This window comes from Macrotis lagotis, chromosome X (genome assembly GCF_037893015.1).
Source record: "Macrotis lagotis isolate mMagLag1 chromosome X, bilby.v1.9.chrom.fasta, whole genome shotgun sequence".
NCBI classification, from domain to species: Eukaryota; Metazoa; Chordata; class Mammalia; order Peramelemorphia; family Peramelidae; genus Macrotis; species Macrotis lagotis.
In genome coordinates, this window is record NC_133666.1 from 379,536,062 (window position 1) to 379,562,070 (window position 26,009).

The following is a 26,009-nucleotide window of genomic DNA, read 5'->3' on the forward strand; positions in this document are numbered from 1 at the left end:
AAACAGTTCTCAAGAAAGAAGTCCAATATATTTATGATCATATTGAAAAAATATTCCAAATATAAAAACATATCACATTAATCTTCATTCTAGCCAAACCAGATTAATTACTGTCTCTTTCTCTTACAATGCATGAAATATATTCATCCTCTTTCCCTTTCCAAGCATTTCTGTCTTATAACCCCATGAGGTGTAAGGTGTATTCAGAGAAGACTAGTATGTCTATTATGAGGGCTGCTACCCTTTTCAGAGCTGTTTTTCACCTTTGATGAGTTGTGGAGGGGGGGAGCGGGGGAGTTGGTAATGGTGCTGATTCCTAGAATGTGAAGACTTCCCTTGGTGGAACAGACAGATGAAAAGCATCTCTGAAAAGCATGGCAGCCCTCACACTAGAGGTACTCATAAGTAATCCAGTAATTCATGGAAGGGAATCCTTGAGATGAATGGAGTTTGAAACTGAAACAGAAATGTTTCTACTACTAAAGACTTGTGTGTGTCATGACCTCATCATCAATACTGTTTTCCATTCATTATCTAAATGCAATAAAACTTCATGACTGCATACTCACAGCAAACATTAGACTATGCCATTGTAAGAAGAAGAAATACATAGGACATGAGATTGATGAAGATTATGTGTGGAGCAAAGTGTTGGAGCAATTGTAAGCATATCCTCTCCAAACTACACATTCACATTCAACCAAAGGCACAAAAGCTACTGAAAGACAATGTCAATAGATTAGAGTGGGTCTTCATATGTAAACAATTTGTTACTAATTTGGAGGGAAAGTTAAGCCAACTCCTGATTGGCAGTAATGGAACAGAAAGAAGCAGTTTATAGACATTTGATATATAATATCATATTTAGTCATCTGGGCCAGAAATTTCACAAACATTAAGATAGGTCTGGTAAAAATTATGGAGAAAATTCTATAACTGCTACATGAAAAGTGAGAATTGTACATGTTTTACTGCTAGGATAGTTCACTTGTCTCTAAGAAGATAATGTTTAATTTCATCAAAAGTGTAAATGAAGCTAGTAAGATGCAGGATTCTTGGCTCAGTAAGAAGGCAAATAAAAATTAGTTTTACATGTTATAAAACATCTTTATGATAGCCTAAATGTTATTTATGGGTAAAAGATGTATGGTGCATCTCAACAACTCAGGGATGATAGAACCGCATTAAGGACATGATCCTGGAGAGATGGGTTGGACACTTCCATAGTGTTCTCAACAGACCCATAATCAACAAATGCTGAAGACATTGACCATATGTATCAGTTGAAGTCAATCCCTCCCTAGCTAAACTTCCAAATGAAGAAGAGGTTTTGAATACCATGAGGATCCCCTCATGTGGCAAAATGCTTGGTACTGATTCCATTCCAGCTAAGATTTTACAAGACAGAAGATCCACTGCTCATCAAAAGCTGACTGGAATCTTCCAGGTTATATGGCATGAGGTTATTCCCCCTAGGAGTTCAACAATCCCTCCACTGTCCATCTCTATATAGGAAAAGGAAATAAACTGTGCTGTGACATTCATATTGGGGTAGGGTGGGAGTGGTGGTGGTGGTGCTGGTGACTCTCTTAGTCATTGCCAGTGAAATTCTTACCTGAATCCTTAACAAACTGATCCTTCATCTGGAAGATGGTTATCTACCTGAGAACCAGTGTGGTTTCAGAAAAGGCTGAGAAATAGTCAATATGGTATCTACTGCTCAGCAATTCCAGGAGAAATGCCATTTATCTGACTAAGCTCTTTTTTTTTTTAGCTTTTTGCAAGGCAAATGGGGTTAAGTGGCTTGCCCAAGGCCACACAGCTAGGTAATTATTAAGTGTCTGAGATCAGATTTGAACCCAGGTACTCCTGACTCCAGGATCGGTGCTTTATCCACTGCACCACCTAGCCACCCAACTAAGCTCTTTTCTATCATCAGTTGTGACAGCTCTGTTTACCCAGAGAAGTTCATCAGTATTGTACATCAATTTCATGACAGTATGTTTGCATGGATTCTGGGTAATGGAGGATGTTCTCATGCTTTCCCCATCACCAGTGGTGAAAGTGTGCTTGCTTCCACACTTTTGAACATGATGATTGCAGAGATGTTGTCAGATGCCTTCAAGGAGGATGAAGATGACACCAAGTTCAGCTACCACACTGAGGGTAACTTACTTAACATGAAAAAACTACAAGGTAAGATGAAAGTATAGGGAAAATAGGTATATGACTTTTGGTTCAGAGATGATTAAGTGCTCAAGGCAGCCTCAGGTTGAAGTGTGGATTGATTTACTGTTGCTAATACTGATCTTGGCCCAATAATTAACACCAAGAAAAAAGAGGTTTTCCATCAGCCAACTCTACATTATCCATCTATGGAGTCATAGGTTACAGCAAATGGAGACATTTTGAATGCTGGGGATAAGTTCACTTAGTTTGGCAATATACTTTCCAGGAACATACACATAGATGATGAGGTTGCTGCATGCATTGCTAGAGCTATTTCAGTGTCTGGGAAGCTCCAAAGGAAGAAGAAGTAGTATTGGATTGTCTCCCAAACTGACAGTCCTCAAGTCAGTGAGCTGCCCTCATTATTATTATGTCTGTGAAACCTGGATAGTAATATTGGTGCTATTCCAGGAAACTGAATCACTTCCATTTGAAATGTGAGAAGATTCTGGAGGTCACCTGGCAAAATAAGGTAGCAGACACCAGTCATTTGTTCAGTTGAACTGTTCTAGAATCATAATTGAATAGAAAAAGAAAGAACTTCACTTCTTTCTTACATGTTATTCTCTAAAGTCATAGCACATCAAATGGGCACAAGGTCAATCAAGAAGTCATTTATTAGGGGTAGATAGAGGGATAGAGCACTTTCCCTGGAGTCAGCAGGACCTGAGTTCAAATTCGGCCTCAGACACTTAATAATTATCTAGCTTTGTAACCTTGGACAAGTCACTTAGTCCCATTGCCTTGCAACCTGCCCCCCTCAGAAGTAATTTATTAAGCATCGATGTTGTGTCATATTCTTTGCTAAGTAAGGAGGAACAAAGCCATAAACATGGTCTATGTTTTCAAGAAACTCACATTCTAATGGAAGAAGTCAAACATCAAGCACCATTATAACCTTAGTTTTTGATGTGGAGGACAAGGAGGTAAGTCACAGCAGATCTCCAACCAAAGGAACTGAGAACAATCAAGCAAACTTTAAAGGATGGTTCAGATTACAAAATCACAAATACTCATCTAAGTCAACCAAATATGGGAAATTGGGATAATTCTTTGTCTAATTCAACATTCAGGTAATTACCTGGTACCCATTATTAGTACTTTGGCATCATGTGGTGATGTTTTGACCCCTGTTAGTTGGAATTAAGTAAGGCATAGTTGCACAGAGTCATTCATATTCACTCTTTCAGTGTCATCAAAGTCCAGTGACAAGTCAAAAGTCAGGATAGCTGGCAATGGGTTGGATGTAGAATCAGATGTCCTAGATTCTAATTCTGACAGGTTTCATTTACTACCTTGTGTAAATTATTTTGCTTCTTTAGACCTTTAGTTTCCTCATCCAGAAAATGAAGAAATTGCACTAGATTTCCTTTAAATTCTAGACTCCTTATTTTGTATACAAGTATAAAAAAAAAAACAAATATACAAAACCTGATTTACCCATGGTCACACAGCTACTAAGTGTCCAAGGACAGATTTGAACTAAGATCTTTCTGATTCTAGGCTTGGTGCTCTATCTACTGAATCACTTAGCTCTACTACCCATTAGGTTTGGTCTGAAGCTACTTTTTTCATGGAATTACTGTATAGATAGTTCCAGTAGGGGGTCTTGGACATTCACTTTCAAAATGTAGGTTTTGATCCCAACTCTCTTGTCAGCTAACCAAGTGAAATTGGATAATTCTCAACCTTTCTGAATCTTTCTTCTATTATCTCTAAAACAGGAATACTAAAGTAATTTTACTTTATGGAGAAGTTTATGTTGGAGATCTATTGAAAAGTAAAAAATATGATTATAAGATTATACTGGTGTGAGGGGTGCTTTAATGTTTCTCAGTATTGATATATTGGAGTCCTCCAATGTTTCATTGTAACATGAAAGCAGCTGTAGGTTCTCAAAGACATGAATTACTAGTTCTAACTGGACTTTGGTGAGGAAAGTGAGGCAAACAAGGTTAAGTGACTTGCCTAGGGTCACCAAGCTAGTAAAAGTATCTAAGGCAAGATTTGAACTATAGAGATGAGTCTTCCTGACTGCAGGTCCAGTCTGCTATCCACTGCATCATCTAGCTGCCTTTTCCAATTTCAACTTGTAATTGCTCAAACTGAAAATTTAACATTTTGCTTTCAACAACAGATACTAGCTGACTCAAGTATGCCCTGGTTCCCTGGTTATATCTCATATTAGGAAAACCATGGATACTTTAAATATTATTATTAATGATGTTATTGTAATGAAGGAGATGAAGTATATACTTGAGTTAACAGAGTGAAGGGAAAATTAAAAGACCACTTGTTTTGTGTAAAAGGCATTAGTTTGACAAATTTTGAGTTATGCAGGGTAGCAGAGGTAAGGTTCAAATCTTTCCCTTGTCCTACTCTGCGTCTCAAATTTTTGAAAAACTCTTCAGAGAGGATCTGAAATAGAGATGTTTTTTATGTTCCACTTCTTCAAAACATATTATAAGGAAATCAACTCAAATAAATCTTGGGAAATGAGTTTCCAATAAATGTAGGCAAGGAGGCTTCTCCTTGAATCACTGGATTTAAAGATCCATTCAGATCCATTAACAAGGAAAGCCTTGTTAAGAGAGTAGCTACATGGTGGAGTAGAAAGTGCTCTGGGAGGAAGATGTGGGAGGAGTGGGAAAGAGGTCCAGGTGTAGGGACTTTGGTGTCACTTTGGTGGCACATGGGGCACTTTGGTGACATAGGGGTATCTTGGTGACATTTTGGTGATGAGCACCTTTTGACAGATGGGGGACACCTTGGTGACACATGGGGTCTCTCTCTTAGTCATTACCAGCAAGCTTCTTGCTACTTTTTAGCATGATGTTTTCAGTCATGCTGTCAAACATTTAATCAGTAACGAACTTCTTTTTGTTTTTTACCTATTCCTCTCACATTCCATCTGATTACATTCACTGAAAACAAGCTTTCTCTGTCTCAACCCCTTCCTCACCTCTCCATCAGAGAACATTGCATCCTGGTATCTCTCCAGTAACAGGTGATCCTTTTTTCATGCCTCTGGTACATCGGGCCAGAAGGAGGAAGTATATGTTTGCTTTTTATCATTACTTTCCCAAACTCCTGCCGTCATCACTAAACAAACTTTCTTTAGGTCAACTCCTTTCGTATACATAACCCTATCCAGACTTCAGTATCCACTGACCCCCAGGTCATTTTCTCTCCTTTCTCAAGTACAGCACCTAATTAATAGTTGCCCCCAACCCTTCCATCCCCTTAAACACCTTGTGCTTTCAGCTGATAAACTGCAACTCTCATGATTTGTACCTTCACTTTACCCCACTTCATCTCACAAAGGGATGGCCATACCTTTAATCTTATCATCATCGCAAAGTACTCTACCTCCAAGACCAAGAACTTTGATCCTTTATCTTCTTTCTTTCTGTCTTTCTCCTTTTCTCCAAAATCTATTCTATGTCCTCATTTCAACTTCCATTAATTCTGCCTCACCCATCTTTCCCAGTCCCATGTTGTTACTCTGTTGTTTCAGTCATGTTTGGCTCTTCATGACCTCATTTGGGGTTTCTTGGTGAAGATACTGCAGTGATTTATCTCCAGCTCATTTTATAGATGAGAAAACTTAGGTAAGCAGGGTTAAATGATTGGCCCAGGGTCACACAGTCAATAAATTGACTGAGGTTAAATTTGAACTCATGAAGATGTCTACCTGACTTCAGGTTTGGCATTCTGTCTTTTGTACCCCATAACTCTCTTTCCTAGTCTAATATATCTATTTTAATTTCTATTTAATATCTATTTTAGTTTCTTCTCGCCAAAATCTTGACTTAATAGTTAATCAATTCAATTATATACTGTCTTCTAATCTCAAATCCCTTACCCCCTTGTCCTATCAAATCTCTCCACACCTCAACCTTGTGTTACTATCATCTGCTTTCTCTATTCAGACAAATACCACATGGAAGAAATTAACTTGACCTTCATGCTACACTTCAATTATTTTATTTTCTCCCCGATTCTATCTTACTTCCCCCAATAGCTATTCCAAACTTTCTCTAATCTACTCACCTCTCATATAGAGAACTTTGCTTCATGTACAAATGGGTTCAATTATCATTTTTATGTGGATGACTCCCAAATCTATATATCCATTCTCAATATAGTTCTTGAATAACTGAATGATGTAGTCCCACATAAACTGCTTATTAGGTACAGCTGTATATCTTGGTTGCATCTAGAATTCAAAACATCACAAACAAAACTAAGAATCTCTCCCACTAAACTCATTTCTCTCCCTAAGTTCTCTTCAGTTAAGAGCATTATCATCTTCCAGCGACCCAGGTTTGAAACCTCAGTCATCCTTGATTCTTATTTCTCCTTTACTTGCAATATTTAATCAATTGTGTCACCTTGTCAGTTCTATTTCCAAAGTACATCTCACATCCATTCCCTTTTGTCTGGTGAAAACTGCATTCCTAGCTATAGACACTTCATATACTTCTCATCCTGATTCCTAAACAAAATCTCCCATCTCCCACTTTATTATCTTTGACTTTAGACTTAGTCCTGTGCTCAAGTCATATGCCATCTCCTATGGGAGGTATTTTCTGTGAGCACTCATTATTAGTTTCTTCACCCTCAAATGTTTAAGTATACATTCTTCTGCTATAACTCCACTACTAACAAGATAAATTCCTTGAAGGCAATGAGTTTACTGTTGTCTTTGTACCCTTAACACATTATCTAATATATAGTAGGTACTTCATAAGTGCTTATTGAATTAGAATCATTTTCATAGCTTTAACTACCATCACTATGGGAATAACTCCCCAAACTATAAACATATAATATTATGCATTATAATGAATTTCACTGGCATCATCATCTGATTAGACTATATTTCCAATATTAACAAATATTCTATCCAGTTTCTAGTATAATATTCTGCACAGGGAAGGCAATTAATATATTTGTTCTGTAATACCTAAATTTAGAGTCACAGGACCCAAGTTAATATTCCAATTCCACTACCTGGTACCTGTGAACTTGGACAAAGCACAGTCTCCTTGGATCTTAGTTTCTTCACCTGTAAAATGAGCATGTTCATCTAAATGACATTTAAGATCCTAGCTAGTCCTTAAAGCAATGAGTCTACTTTCTTTATTCTTTTATTTACCATTTGCCTAGAACTCTTCTTTGCTTTTATTCCATCTGGGCATCATGTTAATTAGATTTTAACTATAAGATGGCACAGATGGGTACTTTCCTAAACCAATTCAATAAGTAGGATTAGGCACTTTGGTACTTAGGGTATTACACTACAAAGGGCAGAAATATTGTGGCCACCTGATTTTCAGAGTCAAAAATGATCTATTCCTAGCTCTGCCTTCCTCTAGAAAAGTAGCCACACTGATATGGGTGTGGTTATTGTGTGTCTCTCCAATTAGAATCATCCTACTGGCAAAACTATTTTAAGTTTCCTGAGTTAATGATATTTCATTGTTCCCTAGTCATGTGACTTTGACATAATAGAGTTGCTCCAGACAGAAACAGATGTTTTTTGTTCAAAAGATGTTAAGCTAGCAGTGAGCAATAAGCAGTACATTTAAAAAAAAAATTGTCATGCAGCTGTGCCTCTAATAACTTCCCCAGATCTTAGCATTTGCCAAATAGTTGAAAGAAGCTACAAATCCAAAAATTCTTTGAAATGTATTGGTCAATTTATTTAGTGGTCTCATTTGTTCTTACAGTAGGCAAAGGGTGTAGACAAAACAGCTAAGGAACTGATGTACAAATTCGACTCAGGATGTCATCCTCCCTCAGTAGCATGTCATAAACCTGGGGCTCAGTGGTTTGGAAGAAGCCAGAGGTTCCTGCAGCCAGTTCTCTCCATGACTCAAGCTTTCCTTTGGTGACCTCCAACTCTTTATTGTCACAGCCAGGTTATCTTCTTGGGAAGAGGGGTATATGCCAAGGCAGGGCAGGCACAATGGTTCTGTCTGACATCTTGCATTCTCTGTCCTTATTCTTTCTTCTCTAGCACCTCTTTTGCCATATCTATTACTCCATGTCGACTTTGCACCATTATTTTTTCTACTGGAATCCTTAATTCAGCTGTCCCAGCTACAGGAAAGGTTGGATGGCAAGAAAGGGTCTTATCTATTTCATATGTCCAAAGTAACTCACACACTGTAATAGCAGGTGTTTAATCAACACTTTTTGAATTTCTATTAGTCACTGCACCTAAAATAGAGGCTATTGTTTATTAATGAGAAAGGCAAAAATTGGCGGCAGCTAGGTGGTGCAGTGGATAGAGCATCGACCCTGGAGTCAGGAGGATGTGACTTCACATCTGGCCTCAGACACTTAATAATTACCTGTGTAACCTTGGGCAAGTCACTTAACCCCATTGCCTGGCAAAAATAAAAAAAGGCAATAATTTTGGTGCTGGGCAGAATTAGGGCAAAGAAGTCATCAGTCCTTTTAGAACCTAGACTTTGTGATTTGTATGAAACACAAGGGGTATGACAGAGTTAAGGAAAATTTCTTCCCCTTGGTTTCTTTTTAAGTTTTGCAAGGCGGAGGCATTTGTAATGGATGGTCAGCCTATACCAAATGATGCTATGATTTAAAGGATTGACTATAAAAAGAGTTAGACTAAAGGGCTGGAATGGAATCAAAGGAAATATTTAAAATGATAGATTTTAAAATGTCCATAGAGTTTGCAGACACACCACAAAACTATAAGCTAAAGAACTGGCAGACACATACTCCCAGGAATAAGAAACTACACTGCAGGTGTAGTCTAAGAAACAACAGTAGAGATACCTAAGAGAGCAGACTTGTAATGTTTGAAGACTCTTGCAGCTTTATGACATGAGAGATGAATAGCTCCAGTCATCTGTATTACATGGTTGTGGATGTTTTGTAAGAATTTCTTTCTCCACTGGTAATTTGGTAATCTATGAGCGAATATACTATATGTATGGAGGAACTTTTTGTCACATAGTAATATTGTTGCTGTCATTTTTGAATGGATATGAATCCACTAGATATTTTGAACATGCCAATTTTCTGATGGCCCATGTAAGAAGAGTACTTTCTACCATTATCCACAAAATCAGGTATAATCCCTTCCTTCATCCCTCATCTAAGGAGGGAAATGCAAAGGCTTTGTATAAGGCAAGAGGGAGAATAGCTACACTTTGAAGCAAGAATTCTTGTTTCTATTTAATCATGGAGGCAAAAAATGCAAGAATAACAGAAAAAAAAGAAAAATTGTACTCACCTTTAAAATTACTAGGGTGAGTTTGATAGCTTGCTTATTTTTACCTGTAGGTCCCTTTTTCAATTAAACAAAAATGAAATGACAAATCATGCTACTACTTTAGGCTAGCTTAATTCAGGTGTGTGGGAGAAAAGGAGAGGGAAGTTCATTTTCCTTCTATACTCATCAAGGTTTTATGGTTTTATTGATAAGGACGTCTATCACTGTATTTGAATGACTCATACACAGGCTGAATGATTAATTTTTTCATATACTGCTTCAAGGCAAAGCTACTTCAGTGAGGGTGTGGTCAGAGCTATTTAGTCACACAGTTTTTACATTGCTGGGCCCTCTTAAACAAACTTCTACAGTATCCCTAACCAAGTCTTCACTAATTTTTTTTTTAAAGATTTTTCAAGGCAACGGGGTTAAGTGGCTTGCCCAAGGCCACACGGCTAAGTAATTATTAAGTGTCTGAGGCTGGACTTGAACTCAGGTACTCCTGACTCCAAGGACAGTGCTCTAACCACTATGCCACCTAGCTGCCCCTCACTAATGGTCTTTATGCTAAATCATAGTTTTAGGAAATTTATAGTACATACAGTCATATATAAATTTTAAACTTCTCAGGCTATTCCTACAAATCTGTGTGTAATGTGCTTTCTAGAACACACTGTGAAACTCAGATGCAACTTTGAAGAATTGTAAAGGAAAATAACAAGCTTTAAGTTATAAAGCATACAAAGTAGTCCAGTTGGGCTTTTTAGAAAATGGTTAACAAGTTTTAAGACAAACCTTTTTTAAAAAATTAAATTAGGGGGCGGCTAGGTGGCACAGTGGATAGAGCACCAGCCCTGGAGTCAGGAATACCTGAGTTCAAGTCCGACCTCAGACACTTAATAATTACCTAGCCGTGTGGCCTTGAGCAAGCCACTTAATCCAGTGTTGTTACAACTAAAAATGCTTCAGCTAATCAAGGTCATTTCTGAAAAATCAACTAAACAGCAATTTTGTTCTAATTCAATCCTGTAATCTACTCTCTAAAATGGATCACTGCTGGCTTCATATTGACTTAGAAAACCAATGCACATTATCTATGATGCATTTGTATTTTGTTAAACATTTCCTATATTTTAATCTGGTTTGGGCCCACTCACTCAAGAGTTTTGTAGGCCTTTTGACATCTCAGCTCCAAATCATATTCTATTCATGGATAGCCCTATTTCTGTTGCTGATAGAATTTTTTTTTCGTAGTGGAGCAGCACACCTGGTTTGGTGAACTGGATTCTATTTTCATCTACCTAATCTTAGGTTAGTCATCTATCTGAACTTGTTTCCTTTGGTAAACAGAAATATTTCTATTAACTAACTCTCATGGGGGAAACTAAATGGGCTAATGCATATGAAGTGCTCTGTATCAGAGTAGTTTACTGTTACAAAGGTAAACTACTGTTATGACAGTTATAGTAATCTTCACTAGGTTATAGAAGGAATATATCTCACTCTAAATGACAAAAAATTTTTTCAGATGCCCAGATCCACTATTTTTATAGCACGATCCTCTCCAATAATGTCCCCCCTTCATAACTGTTTGTACTAAGACAGCAAAAACTAAAGTCAAAAATTACCCTATAGTTCAACCATGACTTAACAGAAAGCTTAACATTCTATGCCCATGGCCTAAGAATTTCCATCAGACTTACAGTTGAAATCTTTTTTATGTGACTTCTCATCAAAATGTCAGCTCTTGGGGGACGGAGCCAAGATGGCGGTGTGAAGGCAGCATTCCCCAACAACTATGACCCCCCCCCAAAACAAATGAGGGCTCTAGCCAAAATTTAGAGGGGCAGAACCCACAGACTGAGTGATACATTTTCCCAGTCCAAGATAACTTAGAACCTCCACAGGAAAGGTGTGTTTCAACAAGACCTGGGGTGGGAAAAAAAAGCCACTGCACAGTGCAGCCCAGCCCAGAGATCACCAGCAACAGCTTGAAGGGGAGAGGAGAGAACTCTGCTGCACCTGGGTGAGTGTGGAGTGAGGAGCACCAACCACAGAACCTGCAGCAAGAATCGGGAGAAAGCATCCTGCACCCCCAGAGAAGGTAAGGGAAGTCTGCAGAGATTTCTCTGCTCTTCCTGGGGTAGGATTCTGCAGTTTGCCTACACTCAGACTCAGGGTGCAGTTTAGGCTTCCTTACTACGATAGCTGGATCTTGCCTTATAGCCTCAGGGCAGAGGGCAATGCTGTGGTCATCTACATATCAAAGCACTCCCTGGAGAGTTTAAGACCTTGGGGAAAAAAGGATCTGATGATAGAGAATTACTTCAGTCCTTTGGAAGAGCAAAACACATACTTTGATGATAAAATTGAAGCTTCAGTATCCAAAACCTCCAAGAGAAATAGAAAATGGGCTCAGACTGTGGGCTCAAAAAAGACTTTGAAAAGCAATTCAAAATGTCAGCTCTTTTGAGAACAGGGATTATCTTTGTTTTCAGTATCTTTATACATAATAAGCACTTAATGATCAATTCAGCAGGGATGGGGGATGCTAGATGGTAGTGGATAGAGCACTGGCCTTGGAGTCAGTAGGATGGGAGTTCGAATCCAACCTCAGACACCTGACTCTTACTAGCTGTATGACCTTGGGCAAATTATTTAACCCTGACTGCCTTGCATACAGGGCCATCTCCAGTCATCCTGATTCATATATGGCCACTGAACTCAGATGGTTCTGGAAAAGACTTAGCACAGCACCCCCTCACTTAAATCCAATTCATGTGCTTCCTCCCCTGATGTCAAGGCCTTGAGACCGAAGGACAAACATCAATCACGATCTGCAGGGATTTCATAGTGCAGCGTGTTGGATTTGGCATCAGGAAGTTCCAATATATATATATATATATATATATATATATATATATATATATATATATAAATATAACATACACATATATATCAGTTATTATTAGGGAGAAATTTTAGAGTTGTTCTAGGAACAATCAAAAGAAGTGTCTCTGAAGTAAATTTAGGCTTGATATAAGGGACAACTTCTTCACAATTAGTACTTTTGAAACGGGCTACCATGAGAGAAAGTGAGACCTACCTTTCTAGGCTCTCAAGTGTAGCTTTCTTGAGACATTGTGGAGGTAATTTTTTAATCAGGTTGCTGTAGATGGTTTCCAAAATTATTTCCAATGTCAACTGGATATGTAATGTAAAAAATCCTATTGACATGGCTTTGCTTTCAAATAGATATTTTATTGATGATTTTTACATTGCTGTCACTTCTCAACAATCCCTTTCCCCACCCCAATTTACTCTCCATTGTAACACATAAGAATAGTTAAGCAAAACAAAATGACACATCAAACATTATCTGACAATACAGGTCTCATTTTGTACATAGGGTCTATAACATTCCTGGAGGGAGGTTATGTTTCACAGGCAGTTCTCTGCATTGCACTGATCAGACTTCCAGTGTCTGCTGGGCTTTTTTCCTTTTCTATTACTAGTCACTAAGCAAAATCTTTTTCTTCTGCTTGTTTCATTCTACAACAGTTCATTAAAGTTATTCCAAGTTTCTCTGAATTTTTCATACCTTCAATTTCTTATGGCACTTCAAATACATTACTATAACAAAATATGTTCAGCCATTCCCCAATCTGTGGGCACCCAGATTGATTTGAGTATTTTTACTACCCCTAAAACAGTAGCTATACTATTACTTGTGCATCTGGGATCATTCTTTTTTCTTTCACCTCCTTGGGCTATATGTGAAGTTGTGATTATTGGGTCAAAAATTATGCAGAGTATAGTGACTTTTCTATCATGGTTCCAAATTATCTTCTAGAATGGGATTGACCTAATTCACAGCTATACTACCACTACTTTAGAATGTTTTTTTTCCACACAATCCATTTAGCATTACAATTTTCATCTTTGACAAGTGGTAGTGAGATATGAAGTTCACAAACATTTTAACCTATTATAGACTAGTTATTTTAATTTTAGTAATTTGAAGCATTATCTCAAATGATTGCTGGTAGTTTATGATTCTTTGGAAACTGTTCATATCTTTTTGAGTACAGTTATTGGGGAATGGCTTTCAAGCTTTACATATTTGCACCAATTCCTTTCATTTCTTGAATATCAGACATTTATCAGGAACATCTCATGTCAAATTACTTTTTCAAGTTAAGATTTTGATATGTAACTTTTATACTTCTCCATATTTCAGCAGCATATAATATAGAGACAGAAGCTGAGAAAGGTCACAAATATTACAAGGAAGAAAAATGACAAGAACTAGAGAAAACATGGTTCTACATGGAACTAGGAATTATTCCATGACACAAAACAGGTTGGTTTTATTTTCAAGATACAATGATACATAGATAACTCAGTGAAAGCTTATCCAGCCCCACATATACTCTGTTCCCTAGGTGTTTGGCAAAATAGACCTGACATTCACTGCAGCCCTGACTAATACCTGTTAATATAACACAGCATTTGAGTGATTTTTATCAGTGGGAAGGTTTCTTCCACTGAAGAATTTCAAAATCTCCCATAACTTAATGGATGGTCCCTCAAGCTGCTTAAAAAAGGCAAAAAGAAAAACATCCATTACCTGGTGATCAACCTTCTGGCAATCTTTTTTTTAACCTGACTAGGTTGGTCCTCAGGCAACAGATCAAGAATGGGCTGCCCAGGCTCATACATGAAGTCTTTACAACTTGGTAGAACCTGCCAGAGGTTTTGCTCTGATGCCATAAGCATTAAAAACTCAGGACCACCTCCAATCAATGAGGCATGACATTAGAACTCAAATAGAGGATAACCCAGACATACACATAATTTGTTAGGGTGGAAAGAAGAATACTTTAAAGAGTCTGGTAGTATTAGAGAAAACTTAGAATTTTTCAATGCTCCAACATTATAAATTCCAATTCCTATAGTTGTATTTAATTTTTGGTGTGATACAAAGAACTAAATAAAGATCATCGTTCATCATCTTCATAATAAAAAGATGGACTAGATGATCTCTACGGTCCTTTACAATTCAAACATTCTTTGATAAACTTTATTCAATACTGTTATTAAAAAAAAAGCCACTTCCATCCCTTCACACAGTATAGAAGGCACTTTGCTATATATTTTCTCCAAAAGTATAAAGACAGGTAGAATGAAGGATCAAGTTTTAATAAGTTTGTGTATTTTCTAAGGGTATATAATTTTGCATTTTTGAAAGAGATAAATCAAGAAAAATGTAAGGAACCTGGAATAGTATCTTTTTCTAGGGGAGTCTTAAAATAATTTTTCCCTTAATAGACACCAATAAATAACTTAAATACAACATTAATTTCAAAATCACTTTAAATATTAACTTAGTTTTTACTATCTTTGTTTTCAAACTTGAAATGTATGGTCTGTGATTCACATGTCCATCGCAATGACACTGGAACATAGATAGGCTTTTTGTTCCTCCCCTTTCCTATTTAAGTCTATCATTAGAGTCTCCTTTCTACAGAAAACAAACTGCTTAGAGAGATCTGGCTTCCATGTTCATCAGATATTTTCAAAACATAGTTATCAGGCATACTGCAGATGAAACATCTGATTCACGGACTTAATTCTTCACGTTTCACTTGTATGTATGGTGTCACCACCTGAGACAGAGAGATAAGGTTATATTCCTGGAAGAACATACTAATTAAAAAAACAGTTAAAACAGATGAAAAGACCCTTATGACAACAACCTAACTTTGTATTTTATTTCAATGGGTACACTTCATTCATTGTTTGCATGAAACTAGGTTATGTCTCCCGGGGCCTTAGTCAAAGTTATTAAACAACTAAATATTCCACTGCTTCCATGACCTCCTTTATTTCCTTACTTCATCAGTTTCATCTGGCTCTTTCTCCTGATGCTCTCTTTCCCACCTCATTTCTTTCAACTCTTGTCTGTATTTCCGTTCAATGAACCGCTTCTGATGGGCCATCTGGGGAAAGTTATCTGACACAAGGAGAAATAGTTTACATTTAATAAAGGGCAACCACTAGTGCAGAGAATACGTCAAATTACTTTCCCCCTCCCTTTTGTAAGGAAAGGGGGAAAAAAAACTAGTTTATTATTTTCTCTCATTCAATAAGCACTCAAACAAATTCGAAGTCCTGGATCATCCGACCATGATTTCGAGATGATTTTAACATTTGCTATGAACTTTTGAGTATGAGAACTATCAAAGCAATAGAAGTGTTAAAATGCAGACACAATTTGTGAATCTTCTCTCTCACATGCTTTAAAATCACTCTTGTAGCAACAAGTGAAAATTACAGGGAAAATTAAAGGGCATACTGAAGTGGGGCTGTACAGAGGGTATTGTGAAAGACAGTCTACACTAAAATCCCTGAAAAAAGAAATGCCCATGCAATTATGTTGTTATTTGGAGAATGAGAATTTTGAAAAGGAAATTAGCAGAAAAGCTATTTGGCTACTTAGACTGAGCACAAAACTTGGCCTAACTAGCCAAGAAACAAGAACATGAAAGGATGTATATCAAAATGGTAGTGAAGAAAATTTCATCTTTTACTTTTGAATACTACCACTTCAGTGGCTGTCCAGCCCCTAACTGAACACCTCCAAGAAGGAGGAACAAACCATGTCCCATATCACTTTGGGACAGCTCTATTTAGAAAGTTTTCCTGAACATTAAAGCTAAATTGGTCTTTTTGCAACTTCTACTCATTGTGGAAACTCCCACATCAATTCATAAAAAAGGCTAACTATGCCTCCCCCACATTAGTTTTGTGAAGTTGATTTTTTTTGTGTCCGTGTATAAAACTTACATTTATCTCTACTGAATTTCAAACTACTATTAGATCCAGTTCAGTATTCTAGCCTGTGAAGATATTTTTGGGTCCTGACAAAATAGTCAACGTATTAACTATTCCTTCTAGTGTTGTGTTGCCTGAGCATGATATTCCTTCCATGTATGTCTTTATCTAAACTATTCATTAAAAATGTTAAACAGTAGGGGCAGCTAGGTGGCGTGGTGGATAGAGCACCAGCCCTGGAGTCAGGAGTACCTGAATTCAAATCCGGCCTCAGACATTTAATATAATTACCTAGCTGTGTGGCCTTGGGCAAGCCACTTAAGCCCATTTCCCTTGCAAAAAAAAAAAAAAATTAAAAAACTTAAATGTTCTATTAAAAGGATTCAACTGTTCATAGGTCATATTTGTCTTTCTTGGATAACCAGAAATATTCTCATGCTTGAGGATCTTGTGGTAGGGCATTTATAGTATCTAAACTTTACTTCCTGTTTTGTTTAGTCTGAGTATTTACAAATAATCTGGGTTGCAATTTCATACTTGGAAATCAGATCTAGTACATGGTATACTTTATTTTGTCTGAGCTATTTGAAGCTTAAATGCATTGGACCTGTAATTTATCAATTTAAAAATCTCAAACTTATATATTTAATTAGAGGCAGGCAGGTGGCACAATGGATATTAGTTCTGGAGTCAGGAAGACCTGAGTTCAAATCTGAACTCAGATACTTATTTAACTGCATTATCCTGAACAAATTACTTAAATCTGTTTATCTTTATACCTGGAGAAGAAATTACTTATCTTTGTTAAAGTAAGTACATAAATATTGCCCTTTGCTTAAGGACAGTATTGGCCTGTTAGGGTCCATAAACTCATGAAGAGTCAGATAAGACTAGGCAACAAAAATTATTTAACTTAACTGAATTAAATCTAATTTCTTAATCAGAGTAAGAGATAATTACATGCCAATAGATCAACTACTATTTTTACTCTGGAATGGGAAAATATACCATGTTATAGTCTCACAAATCCTATCTTAGGACAAAACTGATTCAGCTAATGGTGATACATTATCAGGAATTCTTAAGACATATAAGTAAGAATCAGAGAATATATACCAGAGTTGGTTGATTATCATGGTATGTAACACAAAACAATTTTTTTACAAGATCACATTAAGACAAAAAAAAATCCAGACTATTTTTTAAAAGCATGCTAGCTAGTACTTATAACGATTACTTTAAGCCCTTATTCATGCTACACATTTCAATATAAACAGTTCTGAAGAAAAAAGTAGGATTTTACAATATTACATTTGCTGTTCTGTTTTCCTTTCTATAAAACATTAAGTATACTGTGAACTTAAATACAAGAGATATCAAGATCACCTTACATTTTTCAAGTGCATCCATTGCAGCTCCCATTTCTGCTTGTTGAATACTATTAAAAAAGAAAGTAAAGTTGCAATGCATATCTATATATAAAATAACAATAGCTTTCATATGTAAAAGTTTCAGAATTAGTTATGTAGGATATATGTATTACATACACATAATATATGCATATGTATATAATAAAAATTTATAGTCATACAGAATCAAACAGCTAGAGTTGGAAGGGACTTTAGGGTCCCCAAGTCCAGGGTTACATCTTTTATTAACCCCAGCTATATACAGGTACATTTTCTAAAATGATCTATCATTAATTTACATGTTACTGTTGTGACTTATCCTCTCCTCTGATTTAAGAACTACTGTAGGGGAATGAGAATATGTCTAGTCTCACCCTCACCCTCACCCCCACATCCCATCACCAAATATACATTTCCATTTTTAAAACTGGACTTTTTAAAAAACTGTCTTTTCAAGTTCAGAGTTGGGGTTCATTGGTCTAACAAGAATGTTTACTCTGCCATCACCTAAACCAAATTTATTTACTAGTTACAATATCAAAATTGGGCATTATTTGCATTTATCTAACCCCACATTTTGGAAGTGAAACAATGAGTCCCAAAAAGGTAAATGCTATTGGTCTGAAGTAAAAAACCTGTTGGTGAGAAAAGTGAAGCCAGAGCTCTGGTGACCTGACTTCCAGTCAGTGCTCACGAACTACACCAAGCAACCCCTAGAATTATGAACTTGGGGTTTCTCAAACAAACAAAAAGATTTTCAATTTAAAAGTAAAATCTAAAAAGTAATTTTCTCCCTACCTCGGGCCTTTACCACAGCCTATTCTTTCCCCTTTGAAATAAACAGCCACAGTGTAAGTTCTTGCATGAGATGGCCCCACTGTCTGAAGAGTCCTGAGAAAGAGAGATGTTAGGTTTAGCAGTCTCTTCTCAACTGGGAATTATATAGTACTCCAAGAGCAAACAAATACTCAGCACCTGGGTGGGATAGGTAGCAATAAGAAGTAGAGTTGTAAGGGTTAAAAAAGTACATCTTTGTGGGGCAACAAATTAACAATCATTCAGAGTTTTAAATATGAAACAGAAAAATTCTGTGTTTGGAATGTTTTTCTCCAAAACTAGATTTTAGCAAATATCTTTTTTAATTGCCCGAAATCCAAGATATACTGGAAATAACATAAATCTATAAAAATCAAAAGCCTATATGCAAATTATAAACCAAGGATAAAACCAAATAATACTCAAGAGCTACAAACTATTAAGAACCATAAGAAAGATTATTCTAAATCATTTATATAAAAGATGCAAATTAAGACAATGAATAGATTTTACCTAACACCCAGAACTCTGGCAAAGATGATAAATAACAGTCAATGCTGAAAGGACTAGGAAGGATAAAAGAAACTCTGTTGGTGAAACTGAATTGTTCCAACCTCCCTGGAAAGGAATCTGGAATTATACTAAGAAAATGATGAAATGGCCATACCTTTTGACCCAGAGGTCCCACTGCTAGGCATATGCCACAAGAAGGTCAAAGATAGAAAGAAAATTCACATATACATCACATATTAATTCACAGCAACATTTTCTGTGGTAGCAAAAAACTGGAAACAAAGTAAATGGACATCCACTGGGGAACAGATGGATAAACTGTGGTACATGAATGTAATGAAATATTATCATACAATGAATATGACAAATATATATGAAATAATGCCAGATGAAATAATCAGAACCAAGAAAAGAATAAGCATAATGACTACAAAAATGGAAATGAAATAACAATATGAAACTAAATGCAGTATAATTATAGTAGCCAAAGTTGGTCATGACAAAGAGATGAGAAAATGTACCTCTCTCCTTTGCTTTGCAGAGGACTAATGTTGAACAAGACTGTAAAGACTTCAGAACTTTTGCTGCAACCTTGATATTGTTGTTTTGTTAAATTTTTTATTCTTAAAGAATTTTTTTGGGGGGGTTAAGAGAGATGGCTTACTTGGGTAGAAGAAAGGGGAGACATGTATTTGGAAATGAACAAAAACAAAATACATTAAAAAAATGATAAAATGAGCAAAAACAAAATACATTTTAAAAAAGCAAACAGATACATAAATAAAATGAAACTGGAAGCAAAATAGAATGCTAGAGCAAAGGATCATAGATTTAGAGGTAGAAAAGTGGCCATTATAGATCAACATGTTCATTGCATATGAGGGAAAAAAAGTCCAGAAAAATTAAATGATCTAAGAAGACTGAGTAAGAAGTTGCTTGAACTATGCCTATTAGAAGTTATATTTTCAACAAAAAAAATAGTTTTTCAGTTCATTTAATTTGAAATGTTAAATTACAGACCATCATTTTAGCCTAAGAGAATTCATTAGGAAATATATTTTGAAACTCTCCTATATGATTTCATGTCTTTGTCAGCTTCTTCTGAGTATCTGGACATATTATCAGAAAAATCAAGAAAACTTAATTTCTGAATTATCTGATAACTTTTTAAAGAAAAAACACAATGGCAATTCAATGCATAAAATAAAACATATTCTATGTTTCAAAGACATATTGCAGATTCCAAATGCAGTAGAAAAAGATAAGCTGAAGGGGGAAATTAAAAGTAGTCAAAGAAAATAGAAAATACAGAATGATCCTGAAATTGTATACAACAAATTCATCATCTTGATAAAATCAAATCATATCTTTTATTTTCAACATTGGGGGATTTGTGAATAGGAATGATAATTTTCTCTACATTTATTGATGGTGGAAAATGAAAATGACAAGCTCTCTTTGGATAAACAAAGAAAAAATGGATAAGGTCTTTAAGGTTTGTACTATCACAACATGTTTCCATTAAATAAGATCACCAATTCAGAGACAGAAGGGACCTCAGATACCATCCAGATCAAAACTCTCTTTTAAAGATGAAGAAATTGGGAGCCTGGGGTTATGCAGGCAATAATTGCAGTGCAAGGATTATTAAGCCACATCCTCATACTCCAAATGCAGTTTTATCAGATTGTTTATATGGAATCATAATCATCACTTAAATGAGAAAACATTCTAAACTTTCTATGTCATACTTTGTCCTGTTATTGCATTTATTAGTCACAGCTTAGTTTGACACTCTTTCATAGGGACAACTTTCTGACACTGACACTCATTTTACATTTGTAATGCATTGGGGTATATAATTTTGCTGTTCTATCTCTGTCCCTCAGTTTTTTTCTTTATCGAGTAAAGATCAGTTAGCCAGTTAGTATAGAATGTTGTAATATCTGAATGAAAGGATATCCTATAAATATCTTAATAGTCAAAAGAATGTGTCACAAACCCCGAATTCCAAAAGAAATCTTCCATGGATGCTCTCTAATCAATGCCAGTAGCACTAAATCAGAACGCTGATTTCAGATAAACTGAAGAGAACAATTATTATCTGGATGTATAAACTCAGTTCTGTATGTTAGAACTATTAAATAATTTTATAGTTATATCTACAATACACATAGAAGGCAAGTATCTTTATGCATGCAAACATCTCTCTCTCTCTCTCTCATCTGCAAATACCAAACAGAAATTATATGATAGTTGGTTGCCTATTAACAACTAAAATGAGTGCATGGAAAAACATAATCAAAATATTAACTGGAAAATCTAGAATTAAGATTTTTCTTATCTCTAAGAAAATTAGTATTACTGCTTCAATCATTAATATAAAAGAATAACAAAATTTTAAAACATGAAGAGAACTTTAAACACATTCTCATTTTATCTATAAACTGTGGGTCAGAAAGGTTAAGTGAGGTAACAACCAAGGCAAGTTGGGCTGGGGCAAGAACCCAGGTCTCCAGAATGAGCCACATCCACTGCCTTTTCCACTGAAAAGTGATGTATAATTTTACCTTACATGAAGTAGTTTCTAAATCAGGATAATCAAGTCTGAATCTACCATGTACAAAGACCATGGTCTATAGGTGATAGCTTACTTACTTATAGAGAGGAATGTCGGGTTCTTTTCCCTCTGTTCTAAGGGTCAGGCAGCACTGCTGAAGTTGGGATTTAGGATCATTCCAATCCTGATTCAAAATGAACTCCTGCAGTAAGTCCCCAAAAGACTATTCAATAATGGTTTTGGCATTACTGACTATTAAAATAATAAACTAAAAGAATATCAATAGTTAAGTTTTTTTTAAGAACTAACCTTTAACCTGGGAAAGAAGCACACATTCATGAAAGTGTGAACGTATTCCAGATCCTTATCAATGTACAGTGCAGCAATAAATGCTGGAAAACAGAATATTTTAAAGGGTCTTTTAAGTAAAACTAAGTTATCATCATTCATTAGTGAGTCTAGATCATTAAAAGAAAGTGTAATAACATTCAAAAATTCTCTGCTCTCTTTTCCCACCAGTGCTACTTTTTTTTTCTTAGAACAGAAAGCAAGTCAGCCTTTTAATTCTAACAAGTAGTACTGAAGGAAAGTATGAGGAATAGCCTATCAATATCACTCTGGTGTTAACTAGTAAAGAAAAAGAGCAAATTATATTTAGCACACTGTGAGTCTCAACAGCAAATAAGGAATTACTCTAGAGTAGAAGATGAAAGCTATTTGGAGATAAAAGTAAAGTTAAATAATAGACCTATAGACCCACAAATCTTAAAAAACACCTTAAAGTTACCCTTCATATTCTTATACCCCCTAAATAAGAAGGGGAATTCAATCCACTAAATAAACATTTTGGGAATCCAAACAGTGATATTAAAGTTACTTGCTTGTGCCAGGTTCTAAGTTTTCTCTATCTACATGTTTAAAGCCCAAATACAGAATTGGACAATGACTAAACTAAATGCAAACAAATGACTCACTGATTAAAGATAAACATCTTTCACTGATCTAAGAAAAACAGTGACAATGGTTTTTAACTTTTTCATATTCACTTTTAAAATTTCTTCTTAGGCAGTTTTTTTTTTACTTTGCAAATAAACTCAATTATTTTTGTAGTTCATGATACATCATGTTTCAACTGTTACCAAATCAGACATCATGTCTGATTTGGTAAAATTAAAATGTTCTTTGGTACTCTATGAGAAGCAAATCCATGATTCTTAAATGCAAAAGGAATATGCTTTAGAATTCTAAATTTCCATATTTTCTTACCCAACTTTATATAAAAACGAATAGACATAAAAAGAAAATCAATCTTAAATTATAACAGGCATGATTAACAATCTTATAATTTCATATTATTTTCATTTTAACAAACTCTAGGGGAAAATTACAAAGCACACACACACACACACACACACACACACACACGATTACTTTGGCCATATCACCCTAAAAATGGATTATAGCTTTGGTTTGACCTTTTCAATCTAAAAAATTGAGTATAAGTGAAAGATTTCATTCTAAGGGGACTCACATTCCAAAAGATCAGCCAAGGTCTTAGTACGCAGAGCAACAGGTCTCTTGGTCTTGTCATTAGTAATGGCATATTCCTGCATTCCCAGCTCTTCAGCTACTTTTGCTTGTGTTCTGTTATTCACCAAGGAACTGCGTAACAGCTAACCCAAAAAATATAAACAATTTTAATGGATAAAATTATTTCTTCTTTTTCCCCTTTAAATCTGTTCTCTTATTGTCATCTTGGCCTCCACTTAGCATGGTGGCACCAAGGGGTTTTTAAAGTTGTTTTATATCACAATACAGTCTTCAGAAACATCCAAAACATTATTAGACCAGTATTCCAAATCTATTTAAATTTTTAGTTTATTCTATTTCTTTATATTAACAAGTCCTCTTTTTGTCATCACTGTATAAAATGAAATCATTTATTTTTAGTAAAAATAATTCTAAAAACTAATATTTAGATATTGCTTTAAGATTTTTTTTAAGGCACTGAAAATTTTAATTCAACTGTTTTTCATTCTTGACATTATATGAACTCAGTTAAATCATTCTGAGAAGACATTCTTAGGAGAATTCCAATAGGGAAGAACAATTACAATATTCTACATAAGAGGTAATGAAAACTTGGCCTCCTAAGGTGGTTTACTGTGTGACTAGTAAGAAGGTGTAGGAAATGAGAGCTGTGGAGATAAAAATGAAAAGATCTGGAAACTGATTGGATAGCAAGGTAGAAAAGAATGGGGTACAGAGGATAATGTGGGCATGATGAACATGAGAAATCAAAAGAACATTAGTACCTTCAACAGAAATAGGAAAATGCAGTAAAGAGGTACTGAATTCTGTTTTGTACATGTTGAATTTGAAAGTTCTTCAGGACATCTAGTTTGAAATATCTAATAGGTATGATTCAGGTCTAGAGCTCAGGATGACTCCCATAATAAATAAAGCTCTGGGAGCTGATGAAGACATGAAAAGACTGGAGAGAGAAAAGGGCCTTTGACAGGGCCTTGGGAACTTGCACAGAGAGTGAACAGGATATGAATGACTGTCCAGCAAAGGAATCTGAAGATTCTTATGATAGGCAGAAGGACCAGGAAAGAATAGAGTTATCACAACTCAGAAAGGATGGTCAATAGTGTTAAATGAAGAGAAGTTGGGAAGTATAAAGCCTGAAAACAGACCATCAAATTTAGAGGAAAGGAAGGGCAAGGGGCAGAGACTCACATAGCATGAGTCGGGGTTGGTTTGGAATGGAGAGTTTAAATTGTTGAAGCAACAACTGTGAGACTTAAGAAAATGGGAAAGATATGGAGTGATAACTAGAAAGGAGGTACATCTACTAAAGGATAACAGAGAACTGAATATGTTTGCAGGCAGTAGAGTAAGAACCAGTATAAAGGAAGAAAGTGAAGACAGAGGGAGACTATTAAAAGGGTTATCTGCTAGAGAAAATGGAAACAGTAAAATCAAAGCCTCATGCAAAAGGGTTGCCCTTAGTAAAGAAAAGGATCACTTCCTTTTTAGAGACTAAAGAAAAGGAAGATAAAAGAGAATAATGTCAAAGGGCTTTGAGAAGAAAAGGGGAGGAGTTCACTGTAAAATGGCTTCAAATTTTGTTCAGTAAAGATAAAGGAAAAGTTCTCAGCTGAAGGTGGAAAGGGGAGGTATAGAAACTGGAGGAATGATAAGAAAAGCTAGATAACATTTATAGAGTGCTTACTAAATACCTGGGACAAATATTATCTCATTTGATCCTTGCCACAATCCTGAGGTAGATGGCTATTATTATTCCTAATTTTACCAAAGAGGAAATGGAGATAGTGGTTTGCCCTGGAAGACCCAGCTATTAAGTATCTGAGGCTACATTTGAACTAAGATTTTCCTGAATCCAGGTCTAACATTCTATTCACTGAACCACCTAGCTGCAAAAGAGGTTTGGAACAGTTTTTGTGCAAAGTAGAAAAGGAAATCAATTAGGAAAAGAGTAAAAAGGATTGCTTTGCAGCAGTAAGGGCCACTTAGATAACACAAATTCTCATCTGACATTTCAGACAACTCTGTTGCATGACTTCCTCCAATTCCATTTAGCTTATGTACTGTTAAACTTGGGAGGTTTCTGTTGGCATCCTATGGCTTCGATTTCAAATAGAATTGTTATTTGTTTCAAATATTTTATGGGCATTTTTCTTGCATTTCTCCCCCAGAGGTATGTCATTTCATACTATTAATTCATGATTAAATAAAGACTCAGATTATGTAAATTCTGTCTCCAAAGTCAGTCACCCTGGATTGGAGAGAATTCAGGTCCTTCAAATGTATTTTGAGTTTGCCCTATATCTCTATTTCTGGGATCCAAGTCTTCCATTCTTTTTCAGAATAAACTAACTAGTATTGGCTGATAATGTATTCTAAGTTATGTACATAAAAAAAATTTCAGAGCTTTAATTTCCACACTACCTCAATTCATTGTTTCTTTTAATTTTATTATTCCTCCTTTGAACCTTTATGGACTTGCTTGTTGTTCCACAATTTTTTCTGGCATCCCAAATTTCCTTGTTTTTTCCTTTACTCTGGATAACCATGTTAGACTATTCATTTTTCCTTATTAGTCTCATGGTTAGTTTGTTGTAATGTCCTTTATGTCTTCCTTTGCCCAACTGCTTTCAGTTTATCTAATACCTTTTTCAGTAGTATGAATTCATGCCAAATCTCCTTTTTAGACTACTGATTCAGAACCCCTTTCCATTCTACTGTAGACAAAATATTCTGCTTGGGTACCTTTCTCACCTATATCTAATTTTATATCTGACCTTGGATGGATTCTGTAACCCTGGGCAATCATTTAACTTCTGATTCTTTCAGTTTATTAATTTGT

The 26,009-nt window shown here is 35.7% G+C and overlaps 1 protein-coding gene across 5 annotated transcripts in view; it reads right to left on the reverse strand.

Annotated features, from left to right (window-relative positions):
* Positions 1-12,474: 12,474 nt before the first annotated feature.
* Positions 12,475-26,009, reverse strand: part of DROSHA (drosha ribonuclease III) — a 97,195-nt gene continuing 83,660 nt past the window's right edge. For 3 of the 5 annotated variants that reach the window (XM_074201718.1, XM_074201716.1, XM_074201717.1), the window contains 7 exons: positions 23,148-23,289; positions 21,926-22,008; positions 21,715-21,818; positions 18,526-18,618; positions 17,710-17,756; positions 15,379-15,497; positions 12,475-15,150 (listed from right to left, as the gene is read on the reverse strand). In XM_074201718.1, the coding sequence (XP_074057819.1) occupies positions 15,103-15,150; positions 15,379-15,497; positions 17,710-17,756; positions 18,526-18,618; positions 21,715-21,818; positions 21,926-22,008; positions 23,148-23,289 (636 nt within the window). In that variant the 3' untranslated portion in view covers positions 12,475-15,102. Of the gene's footprint in view, positions 15,151-15,366; positions 15,498-17,709; positions 17,757-18,525; positions 18,619-21,714; positions 21,819-21,925; positions 22,009-23,147; positions 23,290-26,009 lie in introns of those variants that run through there. The other 2 variants (XM_074201719.1, XR_012471664.1) reach the window with 2 other exon arrangements.